At 44.0% G+C, this 24176-nt stretch overlaps 2 protein-coding genes and 1 long non-coding RNA gene across 3 annotated transcripts in view; 1 reads left to right on the forward strand and 2 right to left on the reverse strand.

Moving 5' to 3' along the window:
* The window catches only part of LOC108701997 (traf2 and NCK-interacting protein kinase), a 1005599-nt gene that overhangs the window by 514920 nt on the left and 466503 nt on the right, over positions 1 to 24176 (reverse strand). The window lies entirely within an intron of this gene.
* Positions 1443 to 22157, reverse strand: LOC108700958. The gene is made up of 3 exons (XR_001933078.2): positions 22089 to 22157; positions 19879 to 20118; positions 1443 to 2096 (listed from the first exon to the last, which is right to left on the reverse strand). It is a non-coding gene; the product is annotated as an uncharacterized LOC108700958 (long non-coding RNA).
* pdyn.L (prodynorphin L homeolog) lies at positions 18074 to 21198 on the forward strand (the record flags this gene model as incomplete). Its single annotated transcript, NM_001090940.1, is given in 2 exon segments — positions 18074 to 18110; positions 19924 to 21198. Coding segments are annotated over 2 exon segments (744 nt in total).

The following is a 24176-nucleotide window of genomic DNA, read 5'->3' on the forward strand; positions in this document are numbered from 1 at the left end:
GAGTAAGAACTCCTTGCCCAGGCCATCTATAACAGCTTATAGTAACAAAGCAAATATTAATATAGCAGCAATAAAATATATCATGCAGAGTCTTGTAACAGGAACAATGGGACAGGGGCCACACTGTGCCACCTAGTGACAGTTTTAGAGCTCCTAAAGGGACATTATTGCAGTAGAACTAGAACTAAGCTGATGAAGAGAATGGATGGTATCCGGTGTGGCCAAATTGGGGTTGTTCATAGTTACATGATAACTATGTATAAATATACTAGGGGGACCATACAATAAACTGTCTGATGCTTTATTCACCAGTATATCCTTCCAGCAGACACAAGGGACCCACTGAGATTAGATGAAAGGAGATTCCATCTTAACATTTGGGAAGGGTTTGTTACTGTGAGAGCTTTGAAGTTGTGGAATTCTCTCCCAGAATCAGTTGTAATGGCAGATTTATCAGATAGCTTTGAGAAAGGATGGGATGACTTTTTTAGCAAGTGAGAAAATATAAGGTTACTGACATTAGCTCAGTGCAGGTTGATCCAGGGACTGGTCCGATTGCCTGCTTGCCCCCATATGTAAATGTAAAATTTCCCAGGAGCAGTAACCTATAGCAACCAATAACATGTCTGCATTTAAACAGATGACCAGTAAACTCTGCCTGCTGATTGGTTGATATGGGTTACTGCTCCGGGCAAACGTAGTGCCTTTTTATTACATAACCCCATTGGAAACAAGAAGGAATTTAATTCTCTCTCAACTGGAAATAAAAATGGCTTTGGACGTTTTGTTTTAACCTCCTTCTGTATCATGTTCATCTGGTTCTGGTCAAGCCCTAATGTAACTGTGTTTAACATTGGTGTTTTGAAATGTAACAAAAAAAATTGTGATTGGTCATTTTTGTCACAGGCACTGATTAAACAGAGCTGGATTTCCAATTCTCAGCCAAGAGTAGGTTCCAGGGTGTACCTGTACCATTTACTCTATAACCTCTTTTCAAGTTCTCTCCCATACCCCTCACTCTTCTTTGTAACTTGGGTTCCTCCCTTTCTCGGATTGCTTAGTTGATTGACAAGTCACCAAAGCTGTTTCAGCCAATGAGAAGGCGTCAATTTCTGTTCCTCTAGAGGCCCTTTTCCCATCTAACGTGCTTCTTACTAGGTCTTTAACGCAATACAATGTGTAGTTCAAGTTGTACTTCAATGAAAGCGAAGTGCAGAAATGCTGCAGTACTTATCTGGGAAGCTGCAGTAGGAATAGAGATCGAGGGATCCCTAATGTGGGGGAACATCCAATGTATATGTCCATACAGCCCTTTAGCTACTTTTAAGCAACCAATAAGAAAATGGGACCATGGACCCCGGACCCTGGATAAAGAGAAAATCTGCTTATCAGACTACTAAATGCAGGTCCATATCTTAAAAATCAATATGTGAAATCGTTGCTGCTAATCAATGGAGGGAACCTGATTCTCATTTAATGTCAGACAATAAATAGAAATAGCATGTCAGCACTACAAATACACACAAATATGTGGATAGTAGGCACAAGTCATTTTACAGTACAATAGTTACCATCCCACCCACATAATCCACAACTGAAATACACTCAAGGCTAAATACAGGGGACTGACCAGGGAAGGGAATCCCTTTTAAAGTTGCAGGCTAAAAACAGGGCCTGATTTACTAAGTAGCACTAATTCCTCAATGTAACAGAGTTCATATACTGTAAAAACAGACATAAGGACTTGGTTTATCTGGATAATAATGTTTAGTAGAGAAAGCCAATTAACTCCGGAAGTAGAATGAGGATCTTCTGGCTTATATGGGAAAGTCTGGATATATAAAATCTGTAGGCCGTGAGGAGAGGAAGATCCTGTAGGAAAGGGGCAGGAGGAGTGGGCTAAAAGAGTAAGGAATAAATACAGTCACACATGCAGGATCTCCAGTCAGTTGTTATAACAAATGGCAATACAGTCAGACTGGGTGCTCGCCCACTGCACCTTGTTGATTTCTTTCTCTGCTGTGTATGCCAATATGGGACCCTCAATGGATCTTGGCATCTGCTGAATATCCCAAATTAGGGCTGATGATCATCGTCTGCAAAGGAAACAAGCATATTTCTGTTAGTCAGGATGCTACTGTAGTCTGTAACTTGATTGGATATCACATAACTAACAGGACACTGGCCAGTTCATGGCTATACCTAATTTATACTGAATATTTTTTAGTGGCATATAAAATACCTACAAAACCCATTTACATTACAGGTATGCATAATTCCAGGTCTGTGTGTGTGCTGCAAGGGGCAACAAGGTGAAATGACACACCCAAACGTACACTTGGGTAATGTATTGCAGTAAAGCCCAAGTAAGAAGCTCACCTGCGATACAGTGGCAAGATGAATGTGGTGCCCAGGCAATGCTGATGACACAAGCACGGTGGTTTTCTTGCTACTGTACCCCAACCTACATAGTCCCTCACACCATAATGTAGTTTAATGACGAAAACCAGACTGCGGGAGCAAATAGTCAGTATGCACCACCAGGCTGCCAAAAAAGTAACTAAGCAGGCAGCTCAGTGTTTAATTGAATTATCATGCACATCCTGCAGCATATAAGAGTGCCCTCACCTCCATTCCATCCATGGCCATCGTTGCCAGATAGTTGGGATCCTGCTTGTTCAGCACAGTCGAAGCAACAGATTATGATACTGGATACATTATATTATAGATACAGGAGAGCTGGAGAAAAGACCACCTGAAACTCATTCATGATATATTCCATAGATACCTTCCCATTATCTTGTGTTTCAGACCAATAAAGTAAGGACTTCCAGTGGCGTAACTAGAGTTTGTGGGGCCCCCTGCAGAGGAACTTTCAGGGGCCCCTCTGGTGAACAACTTTCAGTGCCCTCTCCATTTATATTAATTAGTGCCAATGCCGATAATATACACTTTTTCTTTTGGAAGTAAGAATAGCATATATGGAATATATTGAAAAGTAAATTAGATAAAGGAAAAACAAATTGAACAAGGTTTGAAGAATTTGATCATTGTCTGCTATGTAGATAATTAGGGCCCCACTTATCCTACCCATGTGCAGTTCTATTTAGGGCTAGTCCACACGGGGAGATGGCCACGCGTTTGCGGTCGCGGCGACAAAGCGCCGCGCCAGTCGCCGCGACCGGCGCAGGCGACAGTTTTGTATGGGCGCCTATGTAAAAACGCCTGTGCTAACCACACGAGGCGATGCGCTTTTCAACAGTCGCCTGAAAATGCCTCGCCAGGCTTTTTCAGGCGACTGTTGAAAAGCGCATCGCCTCGTGTGGTTAGCACAGGCGTTTTTACATAGGCGCCCATACAAAACTGTCGCCTGCGCCGGTCGCGGCGACTGGCGCGGCGCTTTGCCGCCGCGACCGCAAACGCGTGGCTATCTCCCCGTGTGGAATAGCCCTTAACATAATAAAAGAGAATTGCTGCCAGAGGGAATAGGGAGGGGGCAGAAGGGAAAAGCGAAACAGCTAAAACAAAGAAAAGTTATGAGAACACAAAAGAAAAACATAGACAACCATAAAATAGGGAAGCAATTCCATGTATAATACCCTACAGAATTCATAGTAGGATGCCACAGAGGCAATTCCATGAATAATACCGTACAGAATTCCCAGTAGGATGCCACAGAGGCAATTCCATGTATAATACCCCCCAGAATTCATAGTAGAATGGCACAGTGGCAATGCTATGTAGAATACCCCCCAGAATTCATAGTAGGATCATAGCACATAGGCAATTCCATGTATAATACCCCTCCCAAATCATATTAGAATGGCACAGAGGCAATTCCATGTCTAACCCCCCAGAATTCATAGTAGAATGGCAAAGAGGCAATTCCATGTTTAATACCCCAGAATTCATATTAGAATGGCAATTTCATGTATAATACCCCCCAGAATTCATAGTAGAATGGCACAAAGGTAATTCCATGTATAATACCCCAGAATTCATAGTAGAATGGCACAGAGGCAATTCCATGTCTAATACCCCCAGAATTTATATTAGAATGGCACAGAGGCAATTCCATGTAAAATACCCCCAGAATTCCTATTAGAATGGCATAGAGCCAATTCCATGTATAATACCCCCAGAATTCATATTAGAATGGCATAGAGCCAATTCCATGTATAATACCCCCCAGAATTCATAGTAGAATGGCACAGAGGCAATTCCAACTAGGAGAATAAAGAGGTTGGGTGAGGAGAGGAGGAATAATAGTTTGGAAAGGTCCCCTGTCTTAGGTTTTCAGGTGGGCTCACAGTGTTAGATTTTCTGGTGAGCCCAAGGTCTAAGGCTTTCTGGTGGGCCTCTGGCATCCCAGTCAGACATTGCATGTATGGTGATCCTCTACTCCAACTGAGGTAATTGCTTTTAATCTACCAACACACGGGTTCACTACCTTTCCACACTGGTTGCTAGGGAACATAGCAACAGCTTTTTGGCGCCAACATTGATGTAACATTGAGAAGAATGGAGGTTCCTCCTAAAGGTACTGATTGTGGCACCTCTCTGTGGGTATGGCAATAAAAGTGCAAAAATGCATTTTAGGGGAGGTGTCAGATGGCCTCCTCTGGGTTAGGTAGCAGTTAGGCAGGTTTCATTTGATGGATGTGTGTCTTGTTTCAACCTTAGTTACTATGTTACAACGTTGCTGTAACCCAGGGGTCCCCAACCTTTTTTACCCATGAGCCACAATCAAATGTTAAAAGAGTTGAGGAGCAACACAAGAATGAAAAAAGTCCCTGGGGATACCAAATTAGGACAGCTATTTGGACTGGCATCCTACAGGAGGTTCTGTTTGGCAGTACACCTGGTTTATATGCCTCCAAAACTTGCCTCCAAGTCAGGAATTTAAAATTAAGCTCCTGCTTTGAGGCCACTGGGAGCAAATTCCAAGTGGTTGGTGAGCAACATGTTGCTCCTGGGCCACTGGTTGGGGATCACTGCTGTAGCCCATAGACTGAGGTGCAGGTGGCATCACAGGACTAAAAATAAATGAATAAATATGTTATGTTTAAAGAAACTTGTTCTTTTTGCATTATTTTCCATATAATTGGCGAGTATGTGCTGAATTTAATCCTCCCTAATGTGCCCCCTGCAATAAGCGGATTGTGCTTCTAGGGGAAGTGCTGCGCAGCTTGGCAGCCATAACCCCTCGTTACAATTAGGAGCCATTCTGCCAGGTAAATGTGCTGCCACAAATCCCTCATTATCAATTAAGCAGCAAGCGCCAGAATGATTGTATTTCTCTCTTGTTCACTCTCTCTTGCCAGGGGCCTGCAGGCATCATCACACAGATGTAGCATTTCTGGGCAGCACAGGACTCAGGTGAGGACACTGCTGCTGAGATAGTTGAAGCCCATTATAGTGCCATTTCAGTAATGCAAAGGACATATTTCGCCATTATTAACTCTCTGTAGTGGGAAAAGTTACTCTTCTCTGTAACAGAATAATTTGATAAATTTAAAGTTGTGCCACTCACCACCCCAATTAGGTTATGATATTGGGGTCTACCCAGGGAGAGGCTTCTGGTTGTTATACCATAGGATATAGTATTGGTCCCTCTTTTACTCCACCCCCCAGCTATCTGCCATTGGCTCCTCTGGTCAGCTCCCCATGCAATTCCAGTGCCACTGAAAGCACCAGGCACCATTGTGGGCAGGCTCAATTTTGCCCCAATATTCAAAGTGATCTCTCCATCAACCCCAACAGTCTATCTATTTATGACTTTTGCCAGTCATGTCTTATTGCTGTCTCCATCGGCTTCAGCAATCACTTCTGTCTGTCCCACATCCCACCATTCTATCCCCTTTCCCTCTCTGTGTTCTTAACATTTTCTCCCAGCGTTCCCTTCTCTACAGCTTCCATTCACTCCCAGCACAGTCTCTTCTCTCTTTCATTTACTCCCAGCAGTCTCATCTTTCTGTCTTTCTCAATCCTAGCAGCATCTTTTCTAATTTTCAGCACTCTCAAAATATTGCTATTTATGTCTATCTTATTCCCAGGACTCTGTTTTCTCTGCTTCCCTCCATCATTCCCAACAGTCTCTCTCTCAGTCCCATCTCTGCCTTCATTAGCTACAGCTCCTCTTAATGAGTGCACTCAGAATCAACATTTCCCTGTGTCATACCCCTGATTTGGCAGTTCCCTTCTACATTCCATTCCTCTCTAATACTGTGCTACAGTATGTCAGCTCCATCCCAGTCCTGATTCGTGGTTGCTGCAGTGAATGGTGGGTTTAGGAGGTGCCAGTAGATCAGTCAGACACCAGGGGGCGCCCTGAGGCTTTGGCACCAAGCTACATTCTACAAACAGGTTCTATAAGGGTCCAGGTGCCAAGGCCACTGCCTTTGTGACAAGGAAGATTCGTAGGCGTCTCCATGTACCTGGGCTGACGCTGAAGTGGGTGATGTGTGTTGTCATGTGCTGACGCATTCCATGTAAGAAGTCAATTAACCCCAGGCCTCCCTGCCTGAGATCGGAAGCTGTGTTTGTGTGGGGGCTATTGATCAATTGGTTTAAGCATGGATAATGGCACTTTCTTATGTTTTCTGCCATTTATCACTAGCTTTTCTTGCACACAGTTATACAGCTTAACCAATTTCTGTTGGCAAAACAAATAAGCCCCCTCTTTGATTCCAAGAAAATGAACACAATCTGCATAATGTGAGATGACCCCCTATAGTATTTCTGTTTCAGGACTTCCCTTAATAAGTTAACTTAAAGGTATCCCCAAAACTACGGTTAGAATGGGGGCATAACATGTATTGCCAACAAATCCCACCAAGGGCCTCCATGCATGTGACTCAAGATCCCCCTGCACATATATACTTCTGACAGCACTGGCCCAGACAGGGATGAGCAATGCTTGCCCCAGGCCCCACACATAGCTGTAGGGTATACAACACCTGTTTTCAATTGTGTAACTAGAGATTTCCAGGCCTCAGTAATATTAACAACGGGCCTCCTTTGCCTGCCCTACTCTCCACATGGGCATCTTCCCACCTTAGTACGTAAAGGACAAACCCCTTTGTAAAGTTGCACCCACTGCATGCACAATAGATAAACCAATGCATAACACCATGACATTGCTTGTAATAGAATGAGAGGTGCATATCTCCGCTACCCAAAATGTCAGAAAGGAACAGCAATCGGTCCCCCTATTTGATTATTTGATTTCCTGCTTCAATGCTTTGTCCTTAACCAGTTCAGTATCAGAAATCTAGCTCCTGTCAATCTCTGCAAGGCCCCACCTTCTCCGCTGTGCGTATATCAGAATGATGTATATACTGTCAGGGGGGGGGCAGAAAAGATATTGCTGCTGTAATTGGCAGTTTATCACCCACCTGCCAGGGGAATTAATAAGACAGAGATGTGCAGCCGCAGCACATTCAGGAGCAGCAAGGGAACATTAATCTGTGATGTGTCTATGGAGTCGGAAGGGGGTGTAAATGAGATAACAGGGTGCTACTGTCATCTAAAGAATTAGGCACAGATACTGTAATCAAAAAGCTCTCTATAGCAGCTCAAGGGGGGCCCTGGGGGAGGAAAGGGCTCCACTATCTCCAGAAAGCTGCAGTTTACTGCAGAAGCTGCAAATGCGAAGCAGCAAAGTTGGTGTTTAGCCCAGAGCCTTGGCTATTCTCCATGGTGCTGAACTGACCCAAGACTTTCTGTTCTCTTTACAGTTCACTCATCTTTCCAGTGCCATTTTAGCTACGAGCCAAGTTGGAAAAATTTCCTCAAGTGTCACTGGTGTCAAATAGCCATGTCTGGTTACTTTGAGCCAGAATGGTGGCTCTCAAATGTACCATTAGCACAAGCGTGCACCCCTTCTACTATGGGCCAACTACATCACTCAATTCCTACCCCCCTGAACCATACTATTGCCCAGCTGCATCACTCAATTTATATCCACCCTGAACCCTACTACTCCCCAGATACATCATGCAATCCCTATCTTACCTGAACCCCTCTATTGCCCAGCTACATCCCTCATTTCCTATCCCCCTTGAACCACACTATTGCCTGTCTGCAGACTGCATCCCTCACTCCTTATCCTCCCTGAACCCTATTATTGCTTGCCTACATCACTCAATCCCTATCCCCCCTGAAACCCTACTTTTAAGGAAATATATCACTCAATCCATATTCACCCAGAACCTTACTATTGCCCAGCTACATCACTCAATCCTTATCCTCCCTGAACCCTACTATTACCCTGCTACATACCTCAATCCCTATCCAGACTGAAACCTAGTACTACCTGGCTACATCACTCACTCCATATCCACCCTGAACCCTACTATTGTCTGGCTTCATCACACAATCCCTATACTCCCTTAAATGTACTATTACCTTACTACATCACCCAATCCATACTTTCCCTGAACTCTACTATTGTCTGGTTACATCACTCAATCCCTATGTCCCGAACCCTACTCTTTCCAGCTACATATTTCAATTTGTATCCTCCCTGAACTCTACTATTACTAGACTAAATCATTCAGACCCTATCCACCCTGAAACCTACATCCCTGATTTGCATGATTGTTTTGCTCTTTTGCATATTCCAGTCATTCTTTTGAATGAGTACTGAGTATTTACTAAGACACTAGCAGAACTCTATTCTCCCCTGTCCTGGCACAGAAGAAGTTAAGCTGTAGCACTGGAATACATTTATGGATGACTCCCCAGAGCATTGAAATGTGCTAATAAATTGGTCTTCTTAGAACAAGGTCGTTATCACAGAGCTCTGAGAATCTTTGTCACTAAACACCTGAATAGGCTAATCATCGCACAAGGCACCTGCCACTAGCACATGGGTGACAACTGACAGACAAAGGCAGAGATGGTTCCTTTGGGTGGGAGTGGGAATAAATCCCTTTTGACTAGCAGGGGGGGGGGGCTAGTAATTGCCTTGAAGTATTGTACATTCCCAAAAAGGATCTACTTTTTGCCACTTGTGCCCAATACATGCGCTGGTGTCCCTCTGTACAGTACACTGCTAGCAACTGCCAGCCCCCTACTGCCGCACTGATGGACACCCTTCCAAAGTTATTTTTAGGTGCCTGAATTATCTCTAAACTGCAAATGGTTCCGCTAAACTAACCACTAAACTAAAACAAGCTGGCAATGAGAAGGTTAATTTCATCATTAATTTCATCATCATTAATTTTCACTCCATTGCAGCAGTACGTGGCTTAAGCTGTCCCCTCCCAGTGCCCGAAGAGTTAACGCTAACTCCCACACAACCCTAACTAGTTCATTAACGTCGCCTGGAGACCAAAGCGTTGGCTGAGTGACCATAGAGTTAACCAGAGCCTATCCCTCTTGGGCTTGCTCCACAAATCTGCCCTCACCCCCTCCCATTACACCTTCTCATCCTTCTTATATTTTGAGACTCTGAGTCACAGACTCCCCCACACACACACACCGTACTCCTCCCTAAACATAGTGAGCGTTCCAGTTCCCAAAGTCCAGGGGCACAGAACATGCAAAATAAACGGTTACAGCAGGAAGGCTACATAAATTAGCCTCGCCCATCCTTTTGTCTCGCAGTACTGGATCAGAATAAAATCTGATGATATCTGTTCTTCTAATAACAATATATTCTGCCTGAGGTCCATGTTGCAGCCTCTTATGGCCTGGAAGGCAGATGGAGTACCTGTAAAGAGGAGTTACTTTACAGGGGTAGAGTTGCTCTCTTGACTGCCCCCAAGTTTTTCTACACATTGACAGACCCCCAATAATTTTCTCCCTCCCACTCTTACAAATGACCTTGATTCTGTATCAACACTAGAAATGAACTACAACTCCCATCTTGGAGACTCTGGGCCTATTCGGCATCTAGATACATTAAATGATCATTAATCTCAGATGTACATTGTGAACCCAATAAACTACTCCTGGTACAACACTTGGTTACTTGTTAGGTCGCTGTTGTACTTAGCGCCTCACACAATACCCAGGTCTAATACTTTGGACATGCTGCACCCAATGGGGCAAGGGGTTCTTGTGCTAAAGCAGACAATGGCAGTACAGGGCTGCCCCTGGAGTCTGGAGGTGTATCCTGATAAATTTGCCATGTGTCCCCAAAGACACGTGTAGTGTAACATGAGGGTGCAGCCTCAGGGGAGCAGTGATACATCTCAGTGCTTATGACAGAATAATTGTTCAACCTACGCTCACAGCACTCACACATGAAATAGGATCATGCCAGGAAGTACTCTGGGGCCCACAGGAGCCCTGTGCTTATTAGGAAAAGCATATCAGGGTCCTTCAGTAAATCAACAAACCATCCAAAATTGAAAGGAAAAGGAGCTCCAGCAAATTGAATGCAAAACATTTATTCCAGGTAGTGGCAACTCCACTACCTGGAATAAATGTGTTGCAGTCAATCTGCTGGAGCTCCTTTTCCTTTCAATTTTGGATGGTTTGTTTATTCAACTGAGCTGCTGCACAGAGCAACTAAAAGGAATTGTACATATACCTTTCATTGTTTTATACAGACCACCAATCCCATTTTTTTGCTTTGGACTTTCTTCAGTAAATCTGCTCTCTGCCAGCCTGAGAAAAGTTATATGGAGCAATGGTAGGAGTTATAGGGAGGGTTATATGGGGAAATGGGAGAAGTTATAATGAGGGTTATATGGGGCAATGGTAGGAGTTATAGGGAGGGTTATATGGAGCAGTAGGAAGAGTTGTAGGGAGGGTTATATGGGGCAATGGTAGGAGTTATAGGGAGGGTTATATGGAGCAGTAGGAAGAGTTGTAGGGAGAGTTATATGGGGCAATGGTAGGAGTTATAGGGAGGGTTATATGGGGAAATGGGAGAAGTTATAATGAAGGTTATATGGGGCAATGGTAGGAGTTATAGGGAGGGTTATATGGGGCAATGGGAGAAGTTATAATGAGGGTTATATGGGGCAATGGTAGGAGTTATAGGGAGGGTTATATGGAGCAGTAGGAAGAGTTGTAGGGAGGGTTATATGGGGCAATGGTAGGAGTTATAGGGAGGGTTATATGGAGCAGTAGCAAGAGTTGTAGGGAGAGTTATATGGGGCAATGGTAGGAGTTATAGGGAGGGTTATATGGAGCAGTAGGAAGAGTTGTAGAGAGGCTTATATGGGGCAAAGGGAGGAGTTATAGGGAAGGTTATGTAGGGCATGGAATGAGCTAGAGGAAGGATTATATGGGGCAATGGGAGGATTAAATGGGGAAATATGAGGAGTTATAGGGAGGGTTATATGGAGCAATGTGAGGGTTATATGGTGCAATTGGAGGGGTTAGATGAAGGGTTATTAGGGGCAGTAGGAGGAGATATAGGACTGGTAATATGGAGCAATAGGAAGAGTTTTAGGTAGGCTTAGATGCAGGGCCAGGCCAAGGTATTTTGGCAACCTAGGCAAGGACTTTAATCAGCGCCCCCTCCCACCCGGTCCTGCATTACCATTTTTCACCTTACCATTCATATTGCCCCCTGTACCTATGCCAGCAGCCATCATGTTACCCCATGTACCTATGCCAACACCTATGATATTGCCCCCATTTGTACCTGTGCCAACTGCAGTCAATCCCTCAGATTGCCCCCAAAACTGGGCAAGAGTGGGTTGGAAAAAGAGGTTTATAAAATTGAAAAACTATGAAAGGCTAAGCAAACCAAGGTTTAAAAAAAAATCCCCCTTAAAAGTGCCCCCCCATGATTGCGTTTTAGTCAGGCGCCGACTCTGCCTACCCCTATTTCCATCCCTGCTTAGATGGAGCAATAGGAGGAGTTTTAGGTAGGGTTATATGGAGCAATGTTAGCAGGGCCAGATTTAGATACTGGGCACCCCAGGGCCGCTGTTCGTCATCCCCGTCCCCTCCCTTTTATTTGCTCAAATTTTCATCATAGGGGCCGGAGCAATGGGGATTAGCGCACAGGAAATTTAAAAAACTATTGTATCACCTGCTCTTCCCCAGTGTTTCTGAACCAATGTGGGTGTGGTTGGGCAGCATGCCTCCCTCTAAAATCCTGCCACCCTAGGCCCAGGCCTTGGAGGCCTCTCCACAAATTCGGGCGTGAATATGAGGAGTTTTAGGTAGGGTTATAAGGATCAATATGAGGAGTTTAAGGAAGGGTTATATGGAGCAGAAGCAGGAGTTAGGAACATTAGGTATATGGAGTAGAATGAGAATAATATTTACCTAACCATTAAATAGGAAAAATAATATCCCTAAGTCTAAATACCTAGAGATGCAGCTGCATCAGTTTACCACCCCCGTCTATGTGATCTTGCCCCCTGTAACTTTCCTGCTTTATTGCCCATTGATACACTTCTCTCTTCCCTTCTCCCTAAGTGCTGAACTACACGATACATCTTCTTGAGATCCAACGCGCTGAGAGGAAGCACATGCAACGATACGGATACGGGGAATATAAGGTAAGTAATAGTAATGTCGGACCTTGTTGTTGCGTGCATCAGACACGACTGTCGGATGCGAATGCTGCACGTCTGTCTTCAACCAACAGTTGTGTCATCGACTATCGCATCAACAAGGTCCGACATTTCTATTACTTACTTACTTATATTCGCTGCATCTGTTTCCTCGCATGCGCTTCCTCTCAGCGCGTCGGATCTCAGAAGACGTATTGAGAAGTTCAGCCCAAACTTCTTCCCTTCTGTTCCTTTCTTGTTTCTCCTCCACCCACTCCCCGTGGCCCTTCTCCCCCTCCTTCTCCTTTCCCAGCTGTCACCTTGTGAATCAATAGTCTTTATAAATTATCTCTTTGTGATTTTGAAGGTAGCGACACATGCCCTCATCTCCCTTCCTAGCAGTATGAGCAGCCCACTCCCATTATGTGTATTGTCCTACCAACAAAGCCAGAGAAGGTCCATGTGTGTGACAGTGACAGTCACTGAACTAGAGAGTGCTCGCCAGAGAATGCAAGAGAATTAGACAGAAAAGGCATATACAGGGCTCAACTATTAAAACAAATGTTACTGAGTGCCAGTCTGGCAAAAGAAATTGATCCCAAGCAGCAAGAGAGGGAAATGGTCAATTAGGGAAAGTGAAATTAGAACCAATGGGTAGGATAGGACAGGACTGGCATTATAAAGTGGATGAGAGTGACATTAAAACCAATGGGAAGAGTAAGATTGGCACTAATGGCAGAGGTGAGTGAAATTAGAACCAATGAAGACAGTATGACTGGCACTGAGTTGGCTGAGAGCGAGATAAGAACCCATGGTTAGAGTACATTTGGCACAAATGGGGGGAGTGGGACTAGAGCCAATGGGGAGAGTATGATTGCCATTAAGGGGGCTGAAAGTTAGATTAGAACCAGTGGTTATAGTACGATTGGTTCTAATGGGGGTTGAGATTAGAAACAATTTATGTCTGACATCAAGGTGGCTGAGAGTGAGATTAGAACCAATGTGCAGAATAAACCAGGCACTAATGGGTGGGATTAGAACCAATGGGGAGAGTATGATTGCCATTAAAGTGGTTGAAGATTAAATTAGAACCAGTAGTTAAAGTAAAATTGGTACTAATTGGTACAAATAGGGGTTGAGATTAGAACCAATAGGGAAAGTATGATTGCCATTAAGGTGGGCGAAAATCAGATTAGGACCAATGGGTAGAGTAAAATTGGCACTAATGGGGGAAAGTGAGATTAGAAACAATGGGGAGAGTAAGATTGATACTAAATTGGTAAAAGTGAGATTACAACTGATGGTAAAGGTTATTTGGTACAAAGGGGGTGAGAGTAGGACTGATGGTGAGGGTAAATTTGGCACCAGGGGGCTGAAAGTAAAGGTGGCCATTGAAGTGACAATAACGATTCTTTCCAAGAAAGATTGTTTGTTTTAATACACATGTGTAGAGCTGAATCGTCAGATATACAGGTAGATATACAGATAGAAACAATAGAATTCTACCTTTATCTGATGATTCAGCACCAACAACGGACGATGTTTGGGTGCCTTCAAAGGCACCCGATCAAAATTTTCCGTCTAGACCGCTCGACGAGCCAAACGATATCGGTCGGCTCTTTTCCCTCCATACAGGCACCGAATATTGTACGAAAATTCATTTCGTATGATATTATCTGTGCGTCTATGGCCACCTTAAGACAGAGAAAGATTAAGACTGATGGGGAGGGCATGATTGGCACCTGGGGGTGAGAGGGAGATTAGGACTGATTGCGAGAGTAAAGGTGGCCATACACTAAGAGATGTCGCCAAACGAGCGGATCTCTCTCCGATTTGCCCACCTTGAGGTGGGCAATATCGGGCTGATACGATCGTGGGCCCTAGGGCCCAACGATCGGATCCTAACGAAGAGGAACGGGCGGTCGGATAGCGGGACCACATCAACGAACAGATGCGGCCGCGATCCGACGGGATTTTTAGTCCCATCCGATCGAGATCTGGCCGACTTTCGGCCAGATCTCGATCGGGGAAGCCCATCGGGAGAGTGAGATTAGGACTGATTGATGGTGAGAGTAAAATTAGCACTAGGAGGGTGAGAGATGGTGATGGTAAAATTGGCACTAGGATTGACGGTGAAGGTAAAATTGGGTCCTAGGTGGGGGAGGGGTGAGAGTGGAATAAGAACTGATAGTGAGGTTAAGATTGGCAGTAAAGTAGTGATGGTGAGGAAAAAATAGCACTGGGGGTGAGAGTGAGATTAGGACTGATGGTTAGGGAAATATTGCCACTAGTTGGGTAGAGTGTGAATAGGATTCATGGTGAGGGTAGAACTGGAATTGGGGGGGGGGGAGTGAGATTAGGGCTGATGGTTAGGGTAATATAGGCACTAGGGAGTAAGAGTGATGTAGCCCCTGACTCTGCTGATCCCACTTTCTGGTACAGCAATTGAGCAGATGAAGAGAATTCTCATTTTGTCAGTTTAGCAGGCAAGCAACACCCTGGTCCCTGGTTAGTGCTATATGGATCTCTAGGACATAAATTACATTTGTTCCCAAATTCTTTTGCCAGAAATCTGGGAGCCTAAAGCATTAACTGAGAGACTGCTGAGAAGGGGCTGTGCCGGAGCCCCTCCCTTCAGCCCACCCCTCACATAAGTACTTGTCAGTACTCGGATATGCTCATATCAGAGGCAAAAGCACTTGGAGATGGCTGAGTAATGCTCCTTCCTCCCTGCATCCTATTTCTGTCTCTGCCTACAGGGTCAGGGGACCCTCCAATCAGCAGGGACACCAAAACTTAGATGCAGTCACTGCACCAGTGAGAAGAGGAAGGTTCTACAGAAGAGGAGCCTCTCAGAGAGTGAGAATCCCCTCATCCCAACAATCTGACCCTACATCACAGTCATTTTCATCCCTTTCATCTATACACCCGAATCTCTAAACCCCAACAACACAGTTACCCTCAGCTCATAAATCTACACACCCCAGCCCTACAGCACAGATCCTCCACAAACCCACAAAAACTATCCCCAAACTATATAAAGTCCACCTGTATACTTAGATCCCAAAACTGCAGCAACTCCACAACTATATACAAACAAGTGTTCAACCCAACATTTGGTCTTACACCTACCTACCTACCTCACCCCAACCATACATCACAATTCTTTAATCCTGCAGCACCGATACTCATATACCAACCCTCCAGTACAGAGACCCCCAACACCACATCTTTGTAACTTTACAGCACAGAGACCCTAAAAACACAAACGTTTATAATGCTTTATTGCAGTGACAATCTAAATTACCCTACAACCCAGCTCTGACATGCTAAAATAAAAATCTCCCTAACCCTTATAGTTACAGCATTACCTTTATCTTCCTGTACTACAAAGGCAAAGACCCTCAAACTACCCCACAGAATTCTGCTTGCACAAGGCAAAGCTTTGGGAACCTTGCATCAGCATCAAAGCTCCCAAAGGGGACATCAGGACCCCCAGAGGTAAGTTGGCAATTAAGTCAGAGTGCTAATACTATTCAGAAAATGACTAAAGTGTTAGGTTTGTGCAATGTATAGTCAGTTTGCTCAGTGTCAAACATCACACCATATAATTCCCCTATCAACAAAGACATAGGCAGAATCCCTTTTCAGAAATTATATTGTAGATATATTGAGGTATAGAGATGAAAGACATGCATGTATGAGGGGAGTATAGGGATGTGGGTAACCTGGAGGACAGAGATGTCACTATAGAGCGGTAAAGGGATAGGGTTATAGAGATATAAGTATGTGTGAGTATATTACTGGTGTGTGTGTGTGTAACACTTACTGTAAGTATGTGATTTACCATAAAGCATTGGCGTGTGTCACACTTATTTATGGGATTTACCATAAAACACTGGTGTGTGTGATTTGCCATAAAGCATTGATGTGAGTATAACACGTATGCATGGGATTTACCATAAAGATTGTGTGTGTGTGTGTGTGTGTGTGTGTGTGTGTGTGTACTGTATGTATAGGATTTACCATAACACATTGATGTGTAACATGTATGTATGGGATTTACTATAAAGCATCAGTGTGTGTGTGTGTGTAACACGTATGTATGGGATTTACCGTAAAGCGTCAGTGTGTGTGTGTAACACGTATGTATGGGATTTACCATAAAGTATAGGTGTGTGTAGCATGTATGTATGAGATTTACCATAAATCGTCAGTGTGTGTGTAACACATATGTAAAGGATTTACCATAAAACATTGATGTTTAACATGTATGTATGGGATTTACTATAAAGTGTCAGTGTGTGTGTGTAACACGTATGTATGGGATTTACCGTAAATCGTCAGTGTGTGTGTGTGTAACACATATGTATGGAATTTACCATAACACATTGATGTGTAACATGTATGTATGGAATTTACCATAAATCGTCAGTGTGTGTGTAACACATATGTATAGGATTTACCATAAAACATTGATGCGTAACATGTATGGATGGGATTTACTATAAAGTGTCAGTGTGTGTGTGTAACACGTATGTATGGGATTTACCGTAAAGCGTCAGTGTGTGTGTGTGTAACACGTATGTATGGGATTTACTATAAAGCATTGGTGTGTGTAACACTTGTTAATGGGGCTTACCATAAAACACTGGTGTGTGTCACTTAAGTATGTGATTTACCAGAATGCATTGATGTATGGGATTTACCATAAAGTGTTAGTGTGTGTGTGTAACTTGTATGTATGGGATTTACCATAAAGCATCAGTGTGTGTGTATAACACGTATGTATGGGATTTACCATACATTTGCAGTGTGTGTGTGTGTGTGTGTAACGTGTGTATGGGATTTACCATAACGTGGCAGTGTGTGTGTCTAACATGTGTGTATGGGATTTACCATAAAGCACTGGTGTGTGTTGGCATCACAGTGTAATACACAGGGGGCACAAACATTACAGCCTAGAACTCAGGAATATTCATTTGAAACAGTCATTCTGCTTCTACTTGCCTGTCATGAAGCCAAAGAGCTTATAATCTAGCAACCCTCTTCTTCTCCATTCCTTCAAGTGGCCCATAAAGCTAACAGCAGCCTTATTACAGATAGGGGAGGATTTCTATCATTTGTGCCCCTAAGACAAATGAGAATCACTTGAAGATGAAGGTTAGCTGCCTTACAATTCATTGTGTCTATTGAGCAGGGGGACAAAAGGAGGCAGTGCCATAGTTCTATTTAGAAAATTAATATAGAAAATCCAGCTCAGTATAATGATAAGGTGGGTCAGAGGTTACAGGGGTCACAGGGCTCATTGGCTTCAGACCTCAGGGACCAAGCCAGGCAATAGACTTACAGTTGGTGTAGCATTACTGAGGCTCAGCCCTTGGGATCCTGTGTTTGTGCGAGCGAATGACCAGTGTAGGGGTATAACAGGAGCCTTCTTTTCCTCATTTGAGCATGATAAAACTCTCACCGGCTCTCCCTGTTTTCCCACAGAGGCAATACTAGGACAGGATGGGGTGGCTCACCCTTGTGATGTTCCTGAGCCTCTCAGCCTCACAGGGGATACATGGAGATTGTGTGTCCAGGTGCTTTTCCTGCTCCCTGCAAATGAAAGCCCTCAGTACCAAGTTCAACCCTGTGGTGAGTATGATGAACCAATGTGGAGACTGCAATGAACATGGGGAGAGCTCATCAACTTTAATTTAGTCTCATTTAGTTATAACCCCCAGTCTTCCCTCATTAAAGCATTACAGTTAGGGGTACTGGTGTCTGCAGACATTGCTGCTATATCAAATGATGCAAGGTCAACCATTCTGACTAGAAGAAAAGAGGTTCCTCCAAAATATTCGGGAGGGTTTTTTTTACAGTGCGTGCTGTGAAGATGTGGAATTCTCTCCTTGAATGAGTTGTAAAGGCTGATACATTAGATAGCTTTAAAAAGGGGTTGGATGGTGTTTAGCAAATGAGGGAATACATGTTTATGGCAGATAGCTCATAGTACAAGTTGATCTAGGGCAGGGGTCCCCAACGTTTTTTACTCGTGAGCCACATTTAAATGTAAAAAAGAGTTTAAGAGCAACACAAGCATGGAAAAGTCCATGGGGATGTCTAATAAGGGCTGTTATTGGCTATTTGGTAGCCCCTATGTGGGCTGGTAGCCTACTGGAAGCTCTGTTTGTCAGTAGACCTGTTTTTTTGCACCCAAAACTTGTCTCCAAGCCAGGAATTCAAAAATAAACATTTACTTTCATGCCACTGGGAGCAACATCCAAGAGGTTGGTGAGGAACATGGTGCTCATGAGCTACTGGTTGGGGACCACTGATCTAGGGACTAGTTTGGAATTAAAAGGTTGAAATTGATGGACGTGTCTTTTTTCAACTAACTTGTCACTATGTCAAATGTGAATGGCCTCCACCAGGACAGTCCCATGTAACCAATGCATTTTTGCATTTCAAACATGGTAAAAGAAATTGTATGCACATTGAACTGGGAGGAACCTTGTGCAGAAATAGAACACCAGCACTTTAATCCGCCTCAGTTAAACTGGCATCTATTTTATACTAAATGAAGCAGCCTACAATCAGCCTCTACATCTCCTTCCCCCACCAAACACACCAGCCTCTACATTCTCCACCACACAAACTACATCAGCGTCTACATCTGTTCCAAATACATCAGCCTCTGCAACTTTTAACACACTAGATCTAGATCAGTCTATACTTCTCCTTTCCCAGCAAACAAATTAGCTTCTACATCTCCCTTCCCTCCAAACACATCCATCTTTACATTTCCCTTCCCACCAAATACATCAGCATCTACAGCTCCCTTTCCACCAAGTACATTAGCATTTACATATCCCTTCTAACTTAATATATCAGCTTCTACAATTCCCTTCCCACCAACTTCTACAACTCCCATCAAATACATCAGCCTCTACATCTCCCTTTTCACCAAGTACATTAGCATTTACATCTTCCTTCTCACCTAATACATCAGCTTCTACAATTCCCTTCCCACCAATTTCTACAACTCCCATCAAATACATCAGCCTCTACATCTCCCTTTCCACCAAGTACATTAGCATTTACATCTTCCTTCTCACCTAATACATCAGCTTCTATAATTCCCTTCCCACCAACTTCTATAACTCCCATCAAATACATCAGCCTCTACATCTTCCACCCCGCCAAATACATGAGCTTCTACATCTTCCACCCAACTAAATAAATCAGCCTCTACGTGTTCAACCCCACCAAATATATTTGACTCTGTCTACTACAGCCTTTACCTCAATACATCAAATACATAACTTCTTGTCATCAACCTGATGTCATATGATATCATTTGGTTGGCATGTGTAATGATGCACCAGTGAGGAAGCATTTATGTTTGTAGGTGAGTACTCACCAATTTAGGTACAGAACTTTTTGATTTACTTTTGCCCCCATACAGGTATGTTCCTTGCAGTGTGAGGGATCTCTGCTTCCTGATGATGAATGGGAGAGTTGTAGCCAGCTCTTATCTTCTCAAGAAGGGATCATAGAAGTGAAGAAGGAGCAGGAACTGGTGTCCCCCCTGGTGGACTCTCAAGGCATAATGGTGAAACGCTATGGAGGATTCATACGGAAGCCCGATAAAAACAAATTCCTTAATGGCAAGCGAGAAAATACAAGCTTCAGTAAAAGATATGGTGGGTTCCTGCACAAATATACACTACGAGACCTCCAGGATTTGTCTTCCAATTCAGAGACAAAGCTGGAGTCTCCAGATGCTGAAGAGCTTGGCTGGTCTAGCCCTACCTGGGAGACGAAGGATGAAATGAAAAGATATGGAGGGTTTCTGAGGAAATACCCCAAGAGAAGTTCAGCCCAAGAAGGAGATTCAGAGCAGGGTCTAGAGAAAAAAAGGAGGCTACAGGAGGGACTAGAGCCAGGACAAGCCATAGTGACAGGGCAGGAGATAGAGACAGGGCAAGAGGTGGACTTAGAACATGGGACAGCAGAACTAGAGAAGCGATATGGAGGATTCTTGCGCAGAATCCGCCCAAAACTAAGGTGGGACAATCAAAAGAGATATGGGGGATTCCTAAGGCGCCAGTTCAAGGTCAATGCAAGGTCAGAAGAGGATCCAACCATGTTCTCAGGGGAACTGTCATACCTATAGAACAGAGGTGGTTGCTGTGGGCGAGAGGGGGTGGCAGCACCTACTCAAGTTGTCTCAATCCTGTACCGAACAACTACACCCCCAATCACCCTCCAAAACAACTACACCCCAATCACCCTCCAGCCATAACCCGCCCCCCGTGGACATCAATCACCCTCCAGCCAATTCCCCCCATGATGGGAGAGAGTGAGATGTAATTACCATTCCCCTGCCCACACAACCTGACACCTTGGTACTGAGATGCCAGAGCTATTAGACCTATGGTGTCAACTATGTTACATTTCTCAAGCTCTATCCTGTTTTTTTTGGAGGCCCAATGATCTCAGGAGCATGTCATATGTGCAAGTTACCCATGCCCCAGTAATGGTACTCCCCTCTCTCCCTTATTGCCTATATGATAGGCAGAATAGTCCAGCTTCTATACTGCTAACTAAATGCATATCTCAGTCCATCAGATGTCCTTCACAGTTTTGTGTGGAACATGGCTCCACCTCGTGCCCCCCAAAGAGTAAATCCACACAACGTCTCACAGACTACAATGCCTGTTGTAAAATATGATTGTACAAATAAATTAACTTTATGTCCTAAAAGCAAATGGGAGTGGCTTTTTGTGATCTCCATGTGGGGTAAAGGGGTTATGTGGGGTAAGTCACATGTATCCACCTAATGGTGGATTCTTACTTGGCAGCAGTATAATTCTTTGCATGTATATACTGTATGTAGGTACTTACACAACTGTGGAACAAACAAACACGAAGGAGAGGTCAGAGCTTAATAAACCCCACATGTTGATAATCCTGAGGGTCCCAGGAAGTGGTCCCAGCATAAACGTGTGGGCCCGAGACAGGTAAGTAAAAAGGGACTGGCAGTGGTACAAAGATGTGAATAGATTTCTGTCAAAGTAGCCCCTGCCATATGCACCAAGTTGAGCAAGGACAAGTCACATGTTAAAGGGAGTTCTGAGCATCAGCCTGGGCAGCTCTTACTGGCCTATGGGTTGAGATGCCTGCCATCACACAGCATGGTTCCCACATGTGGAATTGATAATGTGTTCCTATAATGTTCCATTAGTAATACTGTGTCAGCACACGACTCCTCGACTGTTTCCGGTGCACGTTCAATGGTGGGCACCCCACACCGTAGAAGATTAAATGTAGACAAGAACAGCACCTTAGGTGCATTGAATTCCTATAATGTTCCCCCAAATTCTCCTTCTGAGGAATAGTGAACACGGGCCCTGGGGTGCCACAAAAAGAAATCTGAATGATAGGAACATAGGAGATGAGGTTGGAAAACCCTAGTTCAGCTTGTATTGTCCCTTACTAAGCTACACTGGATTTCTTGCCTGTGTTTGTTATCCCCCCCCAACCAAATATCTGCACAGTCCTCTAAGCACCCCCCCCCCCCCATATGTCACTACTCTACTCTCCCTCCTCCATCTGATTGTTTGTTACCTGAGACTGATACCTCGACCTTGGTCTCCCTGGAAACAGGAAATCTATAGAAACGGAGAAGAAAGGGATTATGGGAGAATAGAAACAAATATATGCACAAACATATTCCTAAGAAAAGCCCTACCTATTTTATGGATATTATCTGATTGCAAGCTCTGTCAGCTAGACATGTGCCTTTCTGTATCCATTGGACAGCCCCGACCTAATATTGCATTCATCTCTGACACTCACCTTTTCCTTGCCCCGTGCCCACTCACACTTACTGATTTATTGCCCCATGCCCGCTCCACATGTCCCATGCCCACTCACACTCACTATGTCACTATACCTGTGATCCTTCTCACAGCATCTTTGAGTTGTAGCATTCTTTGGTGGGGGGTGGAAGTAGGGCAACCAGCCCCAAAGTATACTAGCGCTTGTGACTTAGTGCTGTTTCTATAGGAGGCCATAAATGTTTTGGAGCCACCCCTCAGTACAGGGACAGTACAGCTCCACCTATGGCCCCTTCCTTTCCCCTTCTCCATTGGCATTTTCACAGCATGGGAAACCCTTCCTGCTGCCCTATGTTTCCCGTTGGAAGATCAGTTGCTGTGCCTGGCAGATACATTTCCACTCATAAGAGGTGGAGGGCCATAGCTTGGGTATTGCTGATGTACTTTCTAAAATAGCCCAATGCACACCTTAGTAAATTTAGCACACAATGGTATACACAAAAGTAAAAAGAATGGTTTAATATGTTTAAAACATGTCTATATCTATTTTACAAAAAATAGCATATACCAAGTGTTCACAATGCAAGTTAAATATGTAAAAGCAGACACTTGCAAAAACCCCTTGCTGATGCTGATTGCTGATGTACTTACCACAAGGGTTTTCTGGATACAGGATCTTTCTGTAAATTGGGTCACCAAACCTTAATGCTACTATAGATGATTTCAACATGAAATAAACCTTATAAGAATGTTTTGCCCACAATATTGGTTCCTGCAGCTCCATTCCTATCAGGTACACGTTTTATTATTGCATAGAAAAGGGCCAATCTGATGCTTGTGACCCAGGAGAACTTCTTTTTCTGCAATAAAATCAGCTATAGGCAGGATTCTGTGAGCAAGATGGTAGTGCAAGCACATATATGGCTCCACCATCACCCACCTGGGGATTTGGGTTAGGAGAAGTTTAGGAACAGAGCCATGGGGCTGCATAAAGCGCTTCCTATCACCTGGATTTCCACATCCCTGTTTATCTGACTGTGTAAAATGAATCTGCTTCCCTCGGCAACAAACTTATTGTGCAGGCAGGTTCCAGAAAAGCTTTTAATCCCCATTCTGTGGGACTTTGGAGAGAGTGGGGAGACGGACTCTCTGTGGTTTAGGTTACAGGCAAATCCAAACAAATGAAAAACAATTGTAATATTCCTACCCACCCCTACTAGTTAAAGTATCCCCACCCTCAGATCAATTCTGATATTTTCTATCACATTTATTTTCTCTGGCACAGATATACCAACTCACCCCTGTCTCATAAGGGGACAATAACCCACTGCTGGCGTATAGATACCAACTCATGACCCATTCCTAATTTCTTAAAATGTAATGCAAGAGAAAATATCAGAATTGATCTTAGGTTGGGGATACTGATTTCCCCTAATGAGTTGGTATCTCTGTCTCAGGCATGGGTAATTTTCCCATAACGACAGGAGTGAGTTGGTATCTCTGTGCCAGGAGTGGGTCATTGTCCCCTAATGAGACAGGGGTGAGTTGGTATCTCTATGCCAGGGTTGTCTCCTAATGAGACAGGGTGAGTTGGTATCCCTGTGCCAGGAGTGGGTAATTATCCCTTAATGAGACAGGGGTGAGTTGGTATCTCTGTGCCAGGAGTGGGTCATTGTCCCCTTATGACAGAGAGTGAGTTGATATTTATGTGACAGGAGTGGGGATAGAAACTGGGTTACATAGTAACTAACACACATCCATAAAGTCCATTTAATGTATCTGCATTTCCAGATAGGGAAAAAATCCCACAACTTCCCAGCTCTCCCTGTAACAACCATTTCCCCTCCTTAACCTGGAACCTCCTATCCTCTAATCT

The sequence above is a fragment of the Xenopus laevis genome, chromosome 9_10L (genome assembly GCF_017654675.1).
Source record: "Xenopus laevis strain J_2021 chromosome 9_10L, Xenopus_laevis_v10.1, whole genome shotgun sequence".
NCBI classification, from domain to species: Eukaryota; Metazoa; Chordata; class Amphibia; order Anura; family Pipidae; genus Xenopus; species Xenopus laevis.